This window comes from Nesoenas mayeri (assembly GCF_963082525.1).
Source record: "Nesoenas mayeri genome assembly, chromosome: 3".
NCBI lineage: Eukaryota > Metazoa > Chordata > Aves > Columbiformes > Columbidae > Nesoenas > Nesoenas mayeri.
In genome coordinates, this window is record NC_137544.1 from 110738113 (window position 1) to 110755483 (window position 17371).

General features: G+C 38.8%; 1 protein-coding gene across 7 annotated transcripts in view; it reads right to left on the reverse strand.

Annotated features, from left to right (window-relative positions):
- Positions 1 to 17371, reverse strand: part of MAP4K3 (mitogen-activated protein kinase kinase kinase kinase 3) — an 84256-nt gene that overhangs the window by 25641 nt on the left and 41244 nt on the right. For 4 of the 7 annotated variants that reach the window (XM_080341068.1, XM_080341065.1, XM_080341070.1 and 1 more), the window contains 7 exons: positions 9558 to 9616; positions 8380 to 8418; positions 8028 to 8081; positions 4252 to 4294; positions 3079 to 3241; positions 2551 to 2660; positions 86 to 127 (listed from right to left, as the gene is read on the reverse strand). In XM_080341068.1, coding sequence (XP_080197194.1) covers positions 86 to 127; positions 2551 to 2660; positions 3079 to 3241; positions 4252 to 4294; positions 8028 to 8081; positions 8380 to 8418; positions 9558 to 9616 — 510 coding nt within the window. The remainder of the gene's footprint in view (positions 1 to 85; positions 128 to 2550; positions 2661 to 3078; positions 3242 to 4251; positions 4295 to 8027; positions 8082 to 8379; positions 8419 to 9557; positions 9617 to 17371) is intronic. The other 3 variants (XM_080341066.1, XM_080341067.1, XM_080341069.1) reach the window with 3 other exon arrangements.

Consider the following 17371-nt stretch of genomic DNA (forward strand, 5'->3'; position numbering starts at 1 on the left):
AACATTCAAAAAACGTATTCTCTTCAGCTTTAGCAAGGAAATGTCCTGCTTCCAACATTCACTTGTATGACTCGGTAATACTCACGTGTACTTTAGGTGTGGGAGGAAGGCCATTACTAATTGGTTTCTAGAAAATAAAAAGTATGTTTATACTCACATGCACATACATGCATAAATGTGCATATACGCTCCCCCATACTACAACATAACCAAAATACAAGTCTAAAAAATTTTTTTAGACTGCTGTTAAAACCACTTGCTAAGTAACTGAGCATAATAGTATGAGGAGACAATAAAGAGCCAATACTTGAATATTTCTATGCTATGCTAAATGGAAGGCACTAGGTACCTATTGGGACACTCTGCTGTGTCTAATGCCACATGTACTAGATTTGAAAGCCATGGCTGAGCTTTTGCTACCATCCTATTTTTAAGCATGAGATTAGGCTAGGGACTTCCAACTGACAATTCCATAATTCTGTCTAAGTTTGCTTACCACAGACTACCAGTATCTTTCTTTCATTGAAATATCTACTGTTAATATGGTTCCCTAATATCTCCTCTTTGTATGTCTGCGTGGTCTATTGCACAACATTTTCACATTACGATGATGCCTGAAAACACGCAATATCCAGCAATGCAAAGTTTAAGCAATGTTGTAGATATTGTTAAATTGTTCAATATTACAAGCAGCATTAAACTCTATCAATCAGTACTAGACCCACTTTCCTGTATCAGTATCAATTTCTTGGAGTATTTTACAGGTAACATTGGAAACTTTAAACGCACAATTTCAAATGCCAAGTTCAAAGCAGTTCAGGAAATCACACTTTCCAAAGTACTGCCAGTATTACTGGCACTTCCTTAAAACAAAGCAAAAAACACACACATTTCTGCTGTATTTCCTCTTCTCTCAAAGACTGACATTTCCAAACTCATCCTTAGAAGAAGCCCCCAAAGAGTAGAGCTTCATGTTACATTTAATCTGATCTATCTACAGATGTCCCACTTTCTCCTATCTCACATTCTCACTTTTGCTTTTGAATAATAACAGAGCAACCACTCTGGAAGTCATTTGCTGCTTTGATGGAAAACCTCACTGAAGAGGAGAAAGGGATGCAGGAGTATTCTCATTCCTCAGCTCACAGCTAGATCAGACTGCACGTGGTACGTGGCAGTTGCATACACCCCTCCCGCCCGCCTCTCCCTCAGCCCTGCCCCGCTTCCTTCAATATGGATGGTGCAGACACATCCCCCCACCTCTCCTGCAACGAGGTTAACAGCTTCTTTTGTTTGACCCCAGAGCCTGTTGGCCAGGGTCGGTAAGAGAGAGGAGGACGGGGCGCAGAGGTGCCAAGGAGCTGAGAAGTTTCAGGGCACCCCACAGCCAGAGCGGGGGTGCAGAGAAGCTTCTGGAACACCCACAGTCAGATTTGACACAGCTATATAAACGGGAACCCCGCCGAGGCATGCGCTTGGCATGTTCTCTTGGAGCAGCGGGCCAAATGCTGCCATCGAGAGCCCTCCCCTTAGGCAGGATCTCCCAGGACTGGGACTGCCTCACCGCACCGTTGGGAGTGATAACCTACTTAATATTTCCTTGCAAAATTTGCGGGTGTTTTTCCTCACTATACAAAGTGAGGGTATTCCGTGCCTAAATATGAGTACGTGTATTTGTTTCCTGAAATCAGGGGCAGCTCTGACATTGTTTTTGTGAGCCACGTGTATGCACACTATGGATCTCCATTGCTATTATTTGCTGCACCTCAATAATTTCCTCAACTGATATTTGAACCTGTATTTATGTTATTGGAGTGCTAAAACCCCGTTCTTTACCAGTTAATTTGCTGCACCTTTTTGACCAGAGTAAAAGCTTGGTTTTGGACCTTGTTGTCTGGCTAAACTAACTTCGGGGTGCCTCCATGACATAGTGTAAAACTGTATTATTTCCATGAGTACAACTTCATGTAAGTACAGGTAGCTCAAGTCTCACACTAAATCCAAGCTGCTAAACCATGAAACCCAGAGCTCCAGAGGCCAGCGGGCAAACAGCTTGCATATCTGGACCTCCAATCTATATTTCTCTTTTTTTCCCCCCTAGAACACCAAAAAGCCTGTATGCCTACATCTGGGATAGGAGAAGGACTCATTTGGGAGCAGCCCTGACTCAACTCCTTTCCCAGGGCCAGTCAAATCCTCCAGCAGGCCATCAGATGGCAGCATACTCCTTAATTGCTCAGCACAACACATTATAATAAATCTGGCTCACAAGGATCTTGCTCTCATTATGTGCTTCTCAAGTATGTCAACAAAAGCAAGTAAATCCTGTATATCTGTGATTATGGTAGTTTCTAATGGAAATTAAATACCGACTCAAACTTCAGACTGTATCACAGCCAGATGATCTAGCAAAACTGTGCTCTGATTCAAAGTAAACAAGATGCCATGCAGCGTTATTTCTATACTAAAGAGCGTGCCTGCTCCGTTTCATTGCGCATGTAGAACAGTTGAGACAACTTTAAAATAACACTTAGAAGCTTAAATACCTACCAGTATTTCCTTCTTTTCTTTCCTTGAAAAATTAGTGTCTCTAGCTTCATTCTGCTGATGTGGTGAGCCCTCTCTTTCACCATTTAATTGTACAGAAGTGACTCCATTACCTAAGAAGATTCATATTTAGAAATGTGTTGTTCTACCTTCAACTCAAAAAGTAGTCTATCCTAAAAACAATTTTGAAAGGCCAAAATTTCCACTTATGTCAGATCATGTTCCGATACTCTAATTTATTTCTAAAGCATACATGTTCCTACATGAGCACTTACAACCATCTATAGAGCCACTTTCAATCTCAGTCCACGGCTTTTGGTAATTAATATAACAATCTATTGTGGGCATAGCAAGGGATGCAATCAGAGTTATGAGGAAAAAGGTACTTAGCATTTCTAAAGAAAAACTTGGCTATAGTTCAATTATCAATTAAATTTAAATAGACTTTAGACATAGGTGAAGATGTAGAAATAAAATCACGTTAGATTATTTAAGAAATATTTGTATACTTCTTGGTTTCATTCTTATTACCTAAAGCATTACATTTCTGTGGAGGTAACCGAGGAGGTGGTGGTCTGGGTGGAACCTGAGATGCAGATTTTGCTGGACTCTCTGATGTTGGGCACCTCTTGATTGTCCCTTGATTATCATTTTCAGAAGAAGGAGTTTCTTGGGGCATAAAGATGGATTTAGGCTGAAAAAGACATAGTAATAATAAAAAACATAATGAAAAAAGACTCAAAGCATCCCTGTTATTTCTCAATGAGAAAAATATACAAGTAATACTTGGATCCTGGAATTTCACATGTAAATTGAGAAAGCAACGTGTTCTACTATGCAGATTTCTTTCAAAAACAAACTAGAAGGAAATGCAGAGCAATAAGGAAGACCTTGTTATTGACAAAGGACAAATTCAAAATCATTATATTTAACTCATGCATTAAACAATTATTGGGCATGCAGAAATGTTACTGTTTCTGACTGCAGATAAACAAATCAGGCATTTTAGTGGGAACCAGGGAACATTCAATGATACAGACAGAACTCTGTGTAAGGAATCCCAAATAGGGGATTTAACCACAGAGGGAAACATTGTTTAGACACTGGCTACACTGATGCTGCTTGCAAAGTTCTTCTCAGCTATGTAAAGATAGTGCAGGAAGGTAAGTAATTAAACCTGCAGTTTTTGTCTGGGGAACTGACAGCTGGACAAAAAGATGCAAGCTTTTTTAATTTTTATTTTTGCTCATATTAGGATAATTTCAATGTGAAAAGATTTACTTTTCAAGTGGCAGCATGCAAAACCTAATCTGACCCAGGCACGCCTCTGAAGATCACCATTCAGACACCAGAAGTTAAGACCCAAGTGCTTTATTTGGCAGCTCTTTATTAAAAACTACTTGGGGCACTACATTTTTTAACTATCCAATTTATTCCTTCTAAACTATCAGAAGTGCAATTAGTCAGCAACAGCACTTTCACACTGACAAATACCCTATGGTGCAAGACTTCATGCAGATTTGCAACTAAAGGCTACAAACGTATAGATCAACCCCCTGGTTATACTCCTGATTTAAAAGTTGCCTCAAGTCTTCAAGTCATGGCTCAAGAGAGAAAACCATCAGTGTAGTCATTTAGACACTTCTGCACTTGCTTATTTAAAGTGCCCGTTTATTCTGGGCAAAAAAAATCCACCCCACTTACCTTTGGTGGTAAAGGAGGTGGCACTTTAGGTTTCATAGTAGCACTAGAAAGGAAAGAGACAAAACAGACTGTTATTCAGTGTAGTTCTTCGAAACTCATATTGCGGTATCCATGAGAATATAGGATTTTATAAATGCCATGCAAATAAACAGCATTAACTTGTCAACAGCACTATCATATCCACATAATTGCATCACTAATACTTTCAAACATTTTGTTATTGCTGTGCGTAACACAGATACCATCCGAAAACCCGAGCATAACAGATCCTCCCTAGAGAGCACAAAATGACAAGAACTGATTTGTTGAAAATACACATATTTGTGCAGAAAAAAAGTAGACAGATGCAGAGCAGGCCTGATATGTTCTGTTGAGAGGAGGAAGGTTTAGGATATCAGTGAGCTTTTCTGAAGGGCCATCTGTAGCTATACAGGGCAAAGGGGAGTTACAAGAAAACTGCAGAAAACCATTCCTTGATAAATCTACCACTGACTTTTTCAGAACAGCCTTATTCATGAAAGCAAAATCCAACTGCAATGGACAGCTAGCCTACTGTCTGGGTTGGTTTGTGTTGGTGTTTGTTTTTGTTGTTGGGTTTTGTTTCTTTCATAAGTTTCTTTTTTTCACAGAAATCTTGGTAAATACAATGTTTTAACACAAGAGCAATTCAACAGCTTGGCTCGATAGTGCAAGATATCAGCAGGAAACAAGAAAGCTGAAGCATCAGCATTCCTTCTCTGCTGGTTTTAAAAAAAATCCTAAATTCCTACTTTTTTTTATGCTTTTAAAAGTCTTACAGTGTCCTGTTTCCTAATCTTTTGGAACAGAAAATTATTTCCATTAAATAAATTAGGAATATAGCTGTGAAAACTTGACATTCTTGCACAGTACTTTCCTTATTTCTCAATTATGTTCCAAAGTTTTGGGAAAATATCCAAGTATTAGGATATTTGCTTGCTTGTTTACAGATCAACAACTTGGCTGCTTTGCTTCATTCTTTTCAGGAGTTACTGTCCTGGCATCTTATCAGTTGCTTTTACTTCAGAGAAGCTGGAAGGGAACTTCTGAGAATGGGTTACTCCATGTAATGCACTTCAGCTATTATGATGGTGGAAATTATATTCTTTTTATAACATGGGACCAAGCTTAAGTCCTCAGTCATGTGTGTCTAATCTCCATTGCTATTTTCTTTCATATTCTTCCCTGTATCTCAGACATCACAGTGTTATTGAGCTGCCAAAGGTAAAAATCAAACCAAACAACAACAACAAAAAAAAACCAACAAAAAAACCCAAAGCAAAACAAAACAAATACCACAAAAACCCCACACCACAGTATTTGGCATAAATGTGACAGCGTTTGTACAAAGGACTGTGTGCTCTGGTTTTAAGAGCAAGGTTTCTGTGCAGTTTGTCATTGCTGATTGCACGGGGAAGTGCCCCAATAATTTCTGCTTGCCCAGCTTCCATAAGTAGGAAGTTCAAGTATTGTCAGCTTTGCTGCAAATGAAAGAAAAAGAAATATCAAAACAATTAAAATTGTTAAATGAAGAGAGAGAATTTTATATTGTTCCCTGAAGTGTGTGGATTCTCTTCTATGAATCACCCAGCTTCAGAGTCACACAGCAGCACTAGCGTGGACTGGAAGGCACACAGTGGCTTCATTGTTTTCATTTTGAATCTGAAGGGAGAAGTGACTGATGTCACATGTGCTCTTCAATTGCAGCTTCACTGCTCAGAATATAAACCAAATGAGAGCCTTGAATCTTCAGGGGTGTACAGAGAAAGATATCCAAGACCAAGCTGACGAACCAACATATTGCAGCAGAGCTTTGGGCTCAAACAGATACTAAGAAGAAAGGCGCAGATACACAACCTGTCTGATCCAAGATTGAGGCATTCAAGGCTAATTCCTGCGCTTACAGGAAATCGCCAGGCCCTCTCTGTAGGGCAAGAGTACCTAGGATGGAATACAGGAAGAAGCAAAGAACATCAGGACTTCTTTAGAAGACTATTGGTAACTGTTCTTAGGGTCAAACAAACTGGAACCTCCCTGGAAGCTATCAGGTTCTTTCTTGCTTAACCTGAAAAAGAAAATCCACAGAAACGTGACAGTGACAGAAGCAGCTAAAGCCAACGCTGTTTGAAAGTCTTCATGGAGTTTGCACAAGCAACAAGGATCTCAAAACACTGGACAAAAAATCAGCACAAGCACTTCAAGACAGCAGGGATCAAGAAGTTCCAAGCCCTGGAACATTACCAAAGTTGATGATAGTGGCTGCAAACAAAGCAAGAAGCGGAGGAAGAAAGAACAAGATTAAGCAAAACTGAACAGACTCAGAGTTATATATAAAAAACGTGCAGAGATCAGTACAGATGGAGGAACCAAGTTGAGCTGGCTTGCAGCAGCACAGATGTCCAGAGCATCTTCACTGATGGCCAGAGTGGGGCCGGCAGTATGGAGCTACAGGGACCATTGCATCCTACAGTGCAGGAAACCTGAGTTATCTTTACCAAGGTCTATCCAGCTGGGAGCAAAGTGGGTTCTCAGCTTGGGCCAAATGCAGGGGAGCAGATCAAGGAGGAGCATTATCAACCTCTTCCTCTCAAAGATATTATTGATGAACTGTGTAACCAATCATGCCTTGAAACAACTGCCTAATAATGAAATATGAGGAATTTCTTAAGCAATTAGCAAGGGAATAAAGCCTGCTAAAAACTGACTAACAATCATTTTTCTTCTATAAATATGACTTGTGTTAAACAGTAAACTTACTTGTGTTTTGAGAAGTTAATCATTAAACGATGCAAGTTCAATGTAGTTGTCACCTAACTAATCTAACTAATGTCAGATGCTATCAGTAGCTCTACCATCCTGTTCAGTACAGTGATAAAACCACTGCCCTTTTATAAAAGAGCAGCAGTAAAATAACCCATTAAAAAAAAAAAAAAAAAAAAAAAGAGGTTTGGTTCTCTGTAAGAGATAGATGCCAGTAATAGATAACGCTTATTTTACAAATTTCTAGTATGAAGCAATATCTTTAAAAATTATTCATTAACAGAAAGTAAACAAGAATTCTGTCTCAATCACATCTTTCTTTCTGGTCTTTACATCAGATTTATTCAGGAATGTAAATTTCCACATACTGCCTATGCATTTTAAATTGTTTCAGCTCTTATCTGTCAATTGAAAATAGCCCTAGAATACTTATACTAGTAGAATGTAATATGAGCATAATTAAACACATGCCTATTGTTACGGCCTTTGCAGTTATATACTCTTGTTTTCTCTGTGGTAATGGAGCCAGCTCTGTTACAAAAAATCAAGGACTCAGACAAGCATCCTCCTAGCTAACAATGTGGGCTGAACAAAGTCATCTAGAGAAGATAGTTATGGATATATTTATGTATTTTAATGAGCTTTCTTTTAATATATATTCACAGGTTCTAAAGAAAACATCAGGACTGTGATCAGATGAATTACTGGCTCAATGTATCTATGCCAAGATTTTGTTCAAGATTAGAAGATAAAATGACAACTGCAGCAAGTGAGGAACAAGATATTTTCCCCCCTAATTTATCACAAGTTTATCAGCAGAATAAGAAAACTTCTAGTAATGTCATATAGGAACAACATTAAATGTCTACCTTTAAAACTGCTATAGAGGAAGAAGAATGCTGAGCTATTAGGGCTAGAACATTATTCATTTTTTTAATTTCATCTATTCAAAATTCTGCTTATATATATATTTATTTTTACAAGAAGAAAGAACTTACTGTTTGGCATCATCATCCGCATCATCATCATCTTCTAAATGTGCCACGTGTCCCCTAAGAAAATGAACAAGGTACTATGGCTGAGTGAGTTGTATTAAAATCACCTTGGCTACTGTGAAAAAGTCTGAGCTCAAGGGTTACTACCTCTTTTACGGAATTTTGCTGTCTTTTAGCTTTTTATCACTATTATTATTCTTGAAAGCACAGCTGCAATCCAGACAACTAAGCCTCTCCCATATCCTCTCAGCAAGTACAGGGACAAGCAAGAACTAGCTGTAGCAGACATAAGAAATCAACACAGAAATGACTTTGAAACACATAAGACAGAAAAAAAAAAAAAGAATAGAATTACCGCTGATGCAGTTCTTCTTCAACTGATTTTAAGAGACTCCTTCAGCATTAAATAAGAACAAGAACACAGTTTAATTGTGGCACACAAACTTAATTATCAAAAGCCAGGACAAATGCCCTTATGATTCTGTCAGTGAATTATCCAGAGCATGTTATTTCAGCTGGCCTTAAAAGCATACATTAACCATCCACATAACAAATTAACATAGCTGTCTTTGTTTCCACACAACACTTTCTTATGTGCTTATTAATGTATTGCTGTTAAGTGCAGTGGTCGTTGTTCATCCAAGTGCAGTGGTCTTAGTTTCATCCAATTTAAAACAAATCCGTATTATCCAAGAAGGTTACATTTTAAAAAGTCAGACTGCCAAGAGGATTAAACTACTATTGAAATAAATTCATTCTTCCCTAGTTAATTTTTGTAACAATCTGAACTTTTCCCATTTTTGTGTCTTTGTCTGAAAACACAGACAGGGAGAAATAGCAGGCAAACCACAGGGATGAGAAACAACAAGATTTCAGAAGATATCAGTATTCCTATTTTCCTCAACTAAAAGACTGATTAAAAAGATCACGTTCTATGAGTAGATTTTCTGCATTTTAAAAGTATTATTTAATTTAGCAAAGCTAGCACTCTAAGTTTGACATGCATAAATTTAAATCAGGAAATTGGCTGGAAAGGAAGAATTACATGGAACACTCCATAATACAACAAAATTATTTAATACATGAACATGAAGTCAAAGGACTTTGCTGAGACAGGCAAGTTTTATTTTTTTTAAAGCATCTAGAATGGAATGTTTCTAGCACCTTATAACATGAAAAAGGGCATAAAGCAATGTCAAGGAGCAGCACTGCTGGCTCCTAGATGGGGTAAAATTGTGGTGTGTGGGACCTATCCATGCAGAACATTTTGTTAACAAGCAGACCAAGATAACAGCTTTCAAAAGGAAGTTTACAGCACTATAGAGACAATATGGTCAGCACAGTTTCAAATACTGAGAAGTGCTGTAATTCTATATCACTAGAATTACTATTATTTTAGAAATAAATAAGTGATTTGGGAATTGTAAGTGGTAAAACAAACTTGACATATGTTACTACATCCATTTCAGCTAATGTGTTTGACATGCATTAGTGATTTTTATATTAAAACAGAAAATGTCATTGCTTACTCACTTATTTGCACCCAAGAAGTAGCCACACTGAGGACCATGACCATATTCTAGCTGTAGATCCTACAAATATAAGAGAACAAATCTTCTTACAAACAGGTAAGCATCAAACATACTTTCTGTCATGCTGCTGTCATCCCCTCTGCCACATCTGATCTACCAACCAGGCTCACTCCTCTGGTCTCCTTGGCCCCTAACACCACTCTCAGGCCCATTGCACCCAAAAATCTCCTGACAGTTTGCTGCATCTCTAATTCCTTTCAAAACTCTGACCTTAACACCTTCCTTGAACATATGGATCTTTTTTTCAAATAAAGTCAGCTGCAGAAAAGGAAACAAAACAACAACAAAAAGATAACATTTCTTTTTAAAAGGGGGGGAAAAAAAAAAAAATAAAGGACCTTGTCTTCTACCAGACCCTGTAGAGAACCCAGCCATCCCTCAATGGTACATTACAGTATTCATTTCAGATTGAGAGGTAGTTCTTTGGCACATGAGAACATCAAATAAGTGGAGAGGACAGTAAACGTGTTTTTATAGTTCTGCTAAAAGCAATATGTATTTTAAGGATAACGATACAAGTTTAGTTTAAGATCACCTTTTGTATAAAAAAAATACAATATTAATAGCAAAGCCAAGCACTCAAGCAATCATGCAGTATGGGCCACTTAGAAAAAGTGCCAACAGGCCTCCAGCACTATTATTCACTAGATGCCATGAGGCATACGGATTTAATGCATTAATGGGAAGAGAGGCACCATATTGAAGCACCATCAAATCAGTATCTGCCAGGAGGATACTGCTCTAATTACAAGGTATTTTTTTCTTCACGTGGATCACAACAGGTAAAATCTGAGCATAAATTTGCTCCCAAAATACTGAGAGTTACTGAGCACCAAAGCCAGTGGTAAGTGGAGCAACATTGCTCCTTTCCAGGAAAAAGGTCTCCCAATATCTTCTGTTAAATGTGCCTCTTTCAGCTGCAGCCTGTATCAAAAGCATGCCATCCTTCAGAAAAGTGCCAAGATATCCAAGCTATAAGAGTGACAAACTTGGATCAGGTGACAACTCATGGGGCTGATCTCTCAAAAGGGCATTTTTAAAAACCAGAGGAAAAGTCTCACGCTAGATTTGCCAGTTGTCCAAACTGACAAAGCAAAAGCTACTGCAGCTTTCAGTTCCAGACTGAAGAGTAATCACTTTAATGCAAAGCTATTTATACTGTTTTGTGCTCAGCAAGGAGTTCCAGGTTGTTTACTGCACCTTCAATTGCGCTCTGTAAAGTTAAGTAGCAGTTTCCACATGGGTGTTTCTACCACAGCTCTCAGCAGCATTTCATTGCTTCAGTGACTTCCCTGTATTTTCCCAAGACAAGTGAGAGTGTGGTAAAAACAGTATGTAACTGATAATTACTTGATATAAAAGAATGCATAAATCAGAGGGTTGAATAAAAACTGCAAAGACAAGCCTGATGCTATTAATAGCATCTCCTGAACTATGGAGAGACTGACTTTTCAATCTTTGTACCAACTTTACTACATATCTGTTTTCTAGAATTAAATGAAGAAACGCCAAAACCACCAAACCCCATCCACTTCTATGGATCTGACTGACAAGGGCCACCCAACTTTCCCCCAGGCATCTCTCAGTGGAGCTGGAAAGCGAAAACAGAAAACAAGGGCTCACAGGTGGTGGTGGCAGCAGGGAGGAAGGCTCGCTTGTCTTGGGAACATGTCCTGGGCTCTGTGAGGCAGCAGGTGGAAGAGGTCCCAGGTGTCTTTGATCCCTCCCACTATCTTTATCTCCCTTCTTGACAGTTTCAGCCTCCTCCCATGCCCCAATCTCGACTCCTCCTACCCCCTAACCTCAATTCCTCCTGCTCCTTGCCCCAAACAAGCTCAGCAAGTATCTTTCCCCTCATCATAAGAAGGACATTGAGGTACTAGAGAGTGTAGAGAAGGCAACAAAGCTGGCAAACGGACTGGAGCACAAGCCTGATGAGGAGCGGCTGAGGGAACTGGAACTGTGGGGAGACCTTATTGCTCTCTACGAGTACCTGAAAGCAGGTTGTAGCATGGAGGCAGTTGGTCTCTTCTCCCAAGTAGCAAGTGATAGGATGAGAGGAAATGACCAAGTTGCACCAGAGGAGGTTTAGATTGGATATCAGGAAAAAATTCTTCACAGAAAGGGTTGGCGGGCAGTCAAACAGGCTGCCCAGGGAGGTGGTGGAGTCACTATCCCTGGAGGTGTTTAAAAGGCGTTTAGACAAGGTTGTTAGGGACATGGTTTAGTGCTACAATTTGGTTATGGTTGGACTTGATCCTGAGGGTCTCTTTCAACTGAAATGACTCTATTATTCTTCCCTCAAGAAAGGCCACCCTAGGCCTTCTGCAACTGCAGTATCTTCATCACTCCTAACATCTGTCACCTCATCTAGGCAATTACCTTCTGCTGGCCCTCATAACCATTTGATGCACTTCAATCCACCACAAAGAAACACAAATTTAACTTTCTTTACTGCGAGTACTTATATTATATGTGGAAGTTTTTGAGACTGAGAAATAGGCACAGGTATTTTGAGGATTCAAGCTCTAAGGCAAAAAATAAGATGTCACTAGATTCACGAACAAGAAGGTTAAACAGGTTGTGTGAGTCCATGTAAGAGGACACCACAACAAAGCCTGGAGAGCTGTTGAAAAAAAATAAGCCCAGATCAGTATAATGAAATCTGAGATTTTCACCTTGAAGTGACATGCGTTTTGTCTACATGTTGCAAAATCACATTATTCAAAAGCGTGAAACAAAGATCTTACAGTGGGCAGAGACAAAAAAATCTGTCCATTTTAGTTTACAAACTGTGCAGTGCGTGGCTGTGTATATTGTACAGCAATGACAGGAAAATTAATAAGAGAAAATAAGCACACCCCTATAAAACCTAAGGAGCCTTCATCTATCACCAGACTTTTTAAACCTTACTGGAATTTTCTTTATGAAAAATGACATCTGCCCGAATTACTTTTTATTAAATGCTTTAAAAGGACAAAAGCTTTGTTATGATTCAGTTTACTGTTGTGCTGCCTATTAGCATTTATTTGGCTATGATCTTAATTGGATATGTTTGGGTTGGTTTTTTTTTTTGCCTTAATTAGGTTGTTAGCGTTCTTCTAAGAACTTTAAATATGGCTAGTTTTCACCCCAAACATGGGGAGAACTAATCCATTGCTAGGGAAATTTCTCCTTTTGCACTCTTAACAGATAAATACCAAGAGCTAAAAAGCTTTAAAAAAGTGCAACACATTTTTTGCCTGTACACTCTATTCCGAATATATCCAGAAGTTACAATTTTATAAACCTTTTAGATACATATTTGATACAAAACAATAGTAAATACTGCATGCATCCTGCAAAGCCATCAGTGAGCTGTTATACTTTATCAGAACAACCAGTTGTGCTGGTTTGACTGAAAATGAGTTAATCTTCCTCATGCAGTTAGAAACCTTTCTTTTCTATAGTTAGCACGGTTGTTATTTGGACTGAGTTTGAGAACAAGAGATAACACCCTGGGACAGAGTTAATGTTTTTAATTGCTCTGGTCTGAGAGCCAAGGATGTTCTGAGCACTTTGCATACAGGTGTGAGGCAGCGAGGAAGGGGGGCATGGATGGGGCAGAGCTTGACTGACATCCAGACTGATCAGTAAGAGTATTCTATCCCATTAGCATCATGCTAATTATTTAAGGAGACTTGGGACCTTCCAGTCACTTTCTTGTGTTCTCTTTGCTCTTGGAGACCTGTTCAGCCAAGTTATGTTCGAGACGTTTAGTTCAGCCTTTTCCCATCCTGCTGTTTGCAGAGGCCTCTGGGCCCTTCTGCCTTTATCCTTTTTTTCTCTCTCTGGGATCAGCTGTTCGGGACCAGGTGCTGTTTCCTGGGACCGGCTGCTCAGTGTGGACAGAGTTTGTGAGGAATTGCATTGAGTATCTTTTATTTTATAGATAAATACGAGTAGTGTATTAGTATTTTGTTATTTTATTAAACTGTGTTTCTCTCAATCCAAGTTTCTCCCTTCCCTTTAGATTCTCTCCCCTATTTGGGGGTATGGAGTGGGGTGAGTGAGCCACCATATAACTAGACTTTTTTTTTTTTTTAAGCCAAACATAAAGGTATTTTTCAACAAAACAAAAATCTGGTTCTTCTCCTGCATCCCTGAAGTAACCCAACAACTGTATGAATCTACATTAATATTTTCATTTAACATACATACAACACCAATTTGTTAATTAAATTTCTTTCTAGATCAGACAACATCCCCACTGAGTAAATCTGAGTGGCTAGGCAGATATTTTCTAAGAGAATCTGAGTATCTACAGCCCGTAGGAATGAGAAGAGGTCAATAACCTCGGTGTTAAATCAAAGATGCAATCCCAGATTATTCTGCATCCAGCCTCAGGTTACCAACAACCCATTCCTGAACCAACACAGCTATGTAGAAGACAGAGTGCTATTTGCTGGCAATGACCACTTTGGAAAAGAGGCAATACAGACAATAAGCACCAGTTCTTCTCAATAGCCTGGGTAATATTAAATGAAGAAAAGATGTAGAAAGGCAAATAACACCTTCAGATATATCATATATTCAAAATTATCAATGACTAAAAACAGTATAACTATCTCTTCGGAACAAAGGCACATTTGGTGGTAAGGCCATGCTACGAAACAAATTCCCCAGGAATCATCCAATGTACAATACCTTCTGCAGTTTACATTTCAAAACCTGCTATTTATTTTATGCAGAATTTCATGATGAATTGTTACTGTAGCTCTGGCAGTCTCCTGTTCCTAATTTGTTCTGTGGGCCTGAGCTGTACTGGAAATCTGTTTCTAGGTGTTTGTTCTTTGAAAAACCAAAACTGAATGTATAAAGTGAACCAGCGATTCACAGTTACTTCCTACATTTGCTGTTCCTGTAATCTAGTGAGAAGTAAGATCATCTGAAGTGACAAAATTCAGACTTAAAATACACAAAGTGTTGGGGAAGTAACTCTGAATTTCAAAGAATACCTTTGGACTACTAACATATCAAACAAGAAGGCACATATACATCTCTATTTCTTAGTAAACTAAGTAATTCCCATCACATCGCTTCATAAAAGAGTATGATCATTTTTTTTAAAGAGCCTAATATTACCTAATGCATATGTGATATTTTCAAGGCCTTTATTTCATTAAGAAGTCCATTCTTGAATTTCTTTGGATAGCTTAACACACCAGAAATAGCAAGTTATTTGTATATTTTTTTAAACATGCCAACTATAATTTTTCCCCGGTGACTGACTGAGGTTTTACTGTGCATTACTGATACACAACCACTGATCCACTCTCCCTTGTATTACAGCTTTCTATGCATTTTGTCTGTGAATGCCTACTTAGCACAAACACCACCATTTCATACCCATATAACGGGACATCACTACCTTGACTAGCTATGTTAAGGCCTACATGCAACAGACAATTGTACACAGCATTTTTAAACTGCCTCCTAGCAGTAAAACTGAACACCTCATTTTCTCAATTATTTTTGCTAAGGCAGAAGATACCCAAAACATACCAGGAAGCAAAAACCACATCCCAAACCCTTAGGCACTTCTCCCTCCATTCCCATTTATTTGGTTCTGATAGTAAGGACTACTCATCATTTCCTTACTTAAAGCTGAACAAAGTTCGAAGACTTGCTCTGAAATTCAGCATTGATAGCTAACATAACTCTAAAAACGTATTGCAACTAAGAGGGACACAAGTCTTCACGGCTTGTAACAAAGAAAAAGCATATGCATGCATGTGTAGTAAGTAGAAAAATTATTTAAACTAAAGAAAAGGGCTTCTGGGCAAAGTTCTCTATTATCTTTGTCAATCTCTTTCATTCAATCTTTTCCTACCAATATTTTAGTTTTTCTGCCACAAATAATTAACTAACACAGAATAGCTATGCTGAGATACCTCATCTCTAAAAAAAAGCATTACCAACAACTATTACAAATTATTAAACCCAGAATATATTTGTAACCAAAACTAAAACCAACCACAACTAAATTACTTAAACAGAACCAAATGTATAAATGCATCTGGCAAATACAACAGTGCAGACTGCATGGGAACTGCAACCCTCTTACTGAATTCTTTGCTAAAGAAATCTAAAATGAACGCTAAGTTCATAACAACTGAAAACAACTATAGGTTGGAACTTAAGATAACAAATCCAAGTTCTGTTCAACTCCTCTGTCACTTTCTTAAATGGTAGAATTCAAAACTTTTCACTGTGTGTTGAATACTCCAGGCTAAATTAAAGTCTACTGCAGAAACATTAAATTTTTTCCCTAATACAAAGAAAAAAAAATCACTAGCTATAGTGTTACAAATTAGTATGATGCACACTAGAACCAGGTAGAATGCATCTAAGGTGTTGAGGTAGCTGGTCAACATTCTCATGAAACCACTCTTTTAACATCTAACAACAACAAAAAAGCATGAGCTGCTAGTCAGAGGAACTTCAACAAGCTGGAGGAGTAGGCAACAAAACCCTATGGGGCTTAACATGGCCAACTGAAAAGTCCTGCAGGTAGGACAGACAAAATACATACACAGACAGATGCTGAGGACAAGCTAGCTGGGGGCAGAAAGGGCAACTCTGCAGAAAAGGGTTTGGAGGTCCCAGCAGATGAGGAGACCACCACACCAGCAGCACACACTTGTGGTATAGGCGGCAAACCACAGTGAAACAAAAGGGTGTTACCCCCTCTATTTCAGCACTTGGAAGGCCACATCTGCATGTGGTGTCCAGTTCTGGGTTTCCCAGGACAAAGATGTTGACAGACTGGAGGGGAGCCAGCAGAAGGCCACCAAGATTGTTCAAGTGATTAAGCAAATGGCACAATAGAAGAAGCTGAAAGATCAGAGCTTTTGTAGCCTGGAGAAAGTGTCTATTGCCTTCAGCTATCCTATAAGGCATATAGAGAAGACAGAGATAGACTCTTCTCAGATGCACAGTGGAAAGACAAGAGGCAACAGGAAAATATGCCAGCAATGCAAATGGAGGCTACAAGGACCCAACTCCTCATGGGAGCAGTGCAACCCTAGAGATACTCAGTTGTCTCCATGCTGAGATGCATTCAAACTTCAGCTAGACAGGGCAAAAGTAATTTCCATACCAAGCTTAGAAGCTGTCCCTGTTTTAAGCAGGAGTAGGCTTGACATCTCCAGGGGTTCCTTCCCACCTCATCTTTTTTTGGATATTCTCTGATGGTATTTATAACTAAAAAGGCATGCAGCTCAGTCTACCATATGTGAACTGGAATTATTTCTAAGCTTGCTATGAAAGGCAAGAAAGATTTTTTTAGCTACAGTATTTCATTGCAGATCAGGATAACATGAATGAAAACATTTTTATTTGAATAATATGACCTTTTGTTTTGAATGAGAACAACTGTAAGTTTTGTGTCTCAGAAATAGTGCTTTTGAGACAAACAATCAAATTCTTCTACGGAGTCCCCTTGACAGATCCCACCAGTCATTAAGTACAACATGTCACCTCTGAGAGATGGATGCAGTTAAACATACAGCAACAGCTTTGCAGAAACTGGGTTTAAAAGCCCTTACTCCCAGCTCTTCTCTACCCCATACACCTCCTTTCATTAGACAGACACAGCCATTTACAATGCCACACAGGGAACCCAAACAGGGGACTGATTTGCTGCAAAAAATAACGTGAAAGAAGTTGCACATTTTTTCCTCAGGATCTTATATACTTGAGACTATTTCTGCA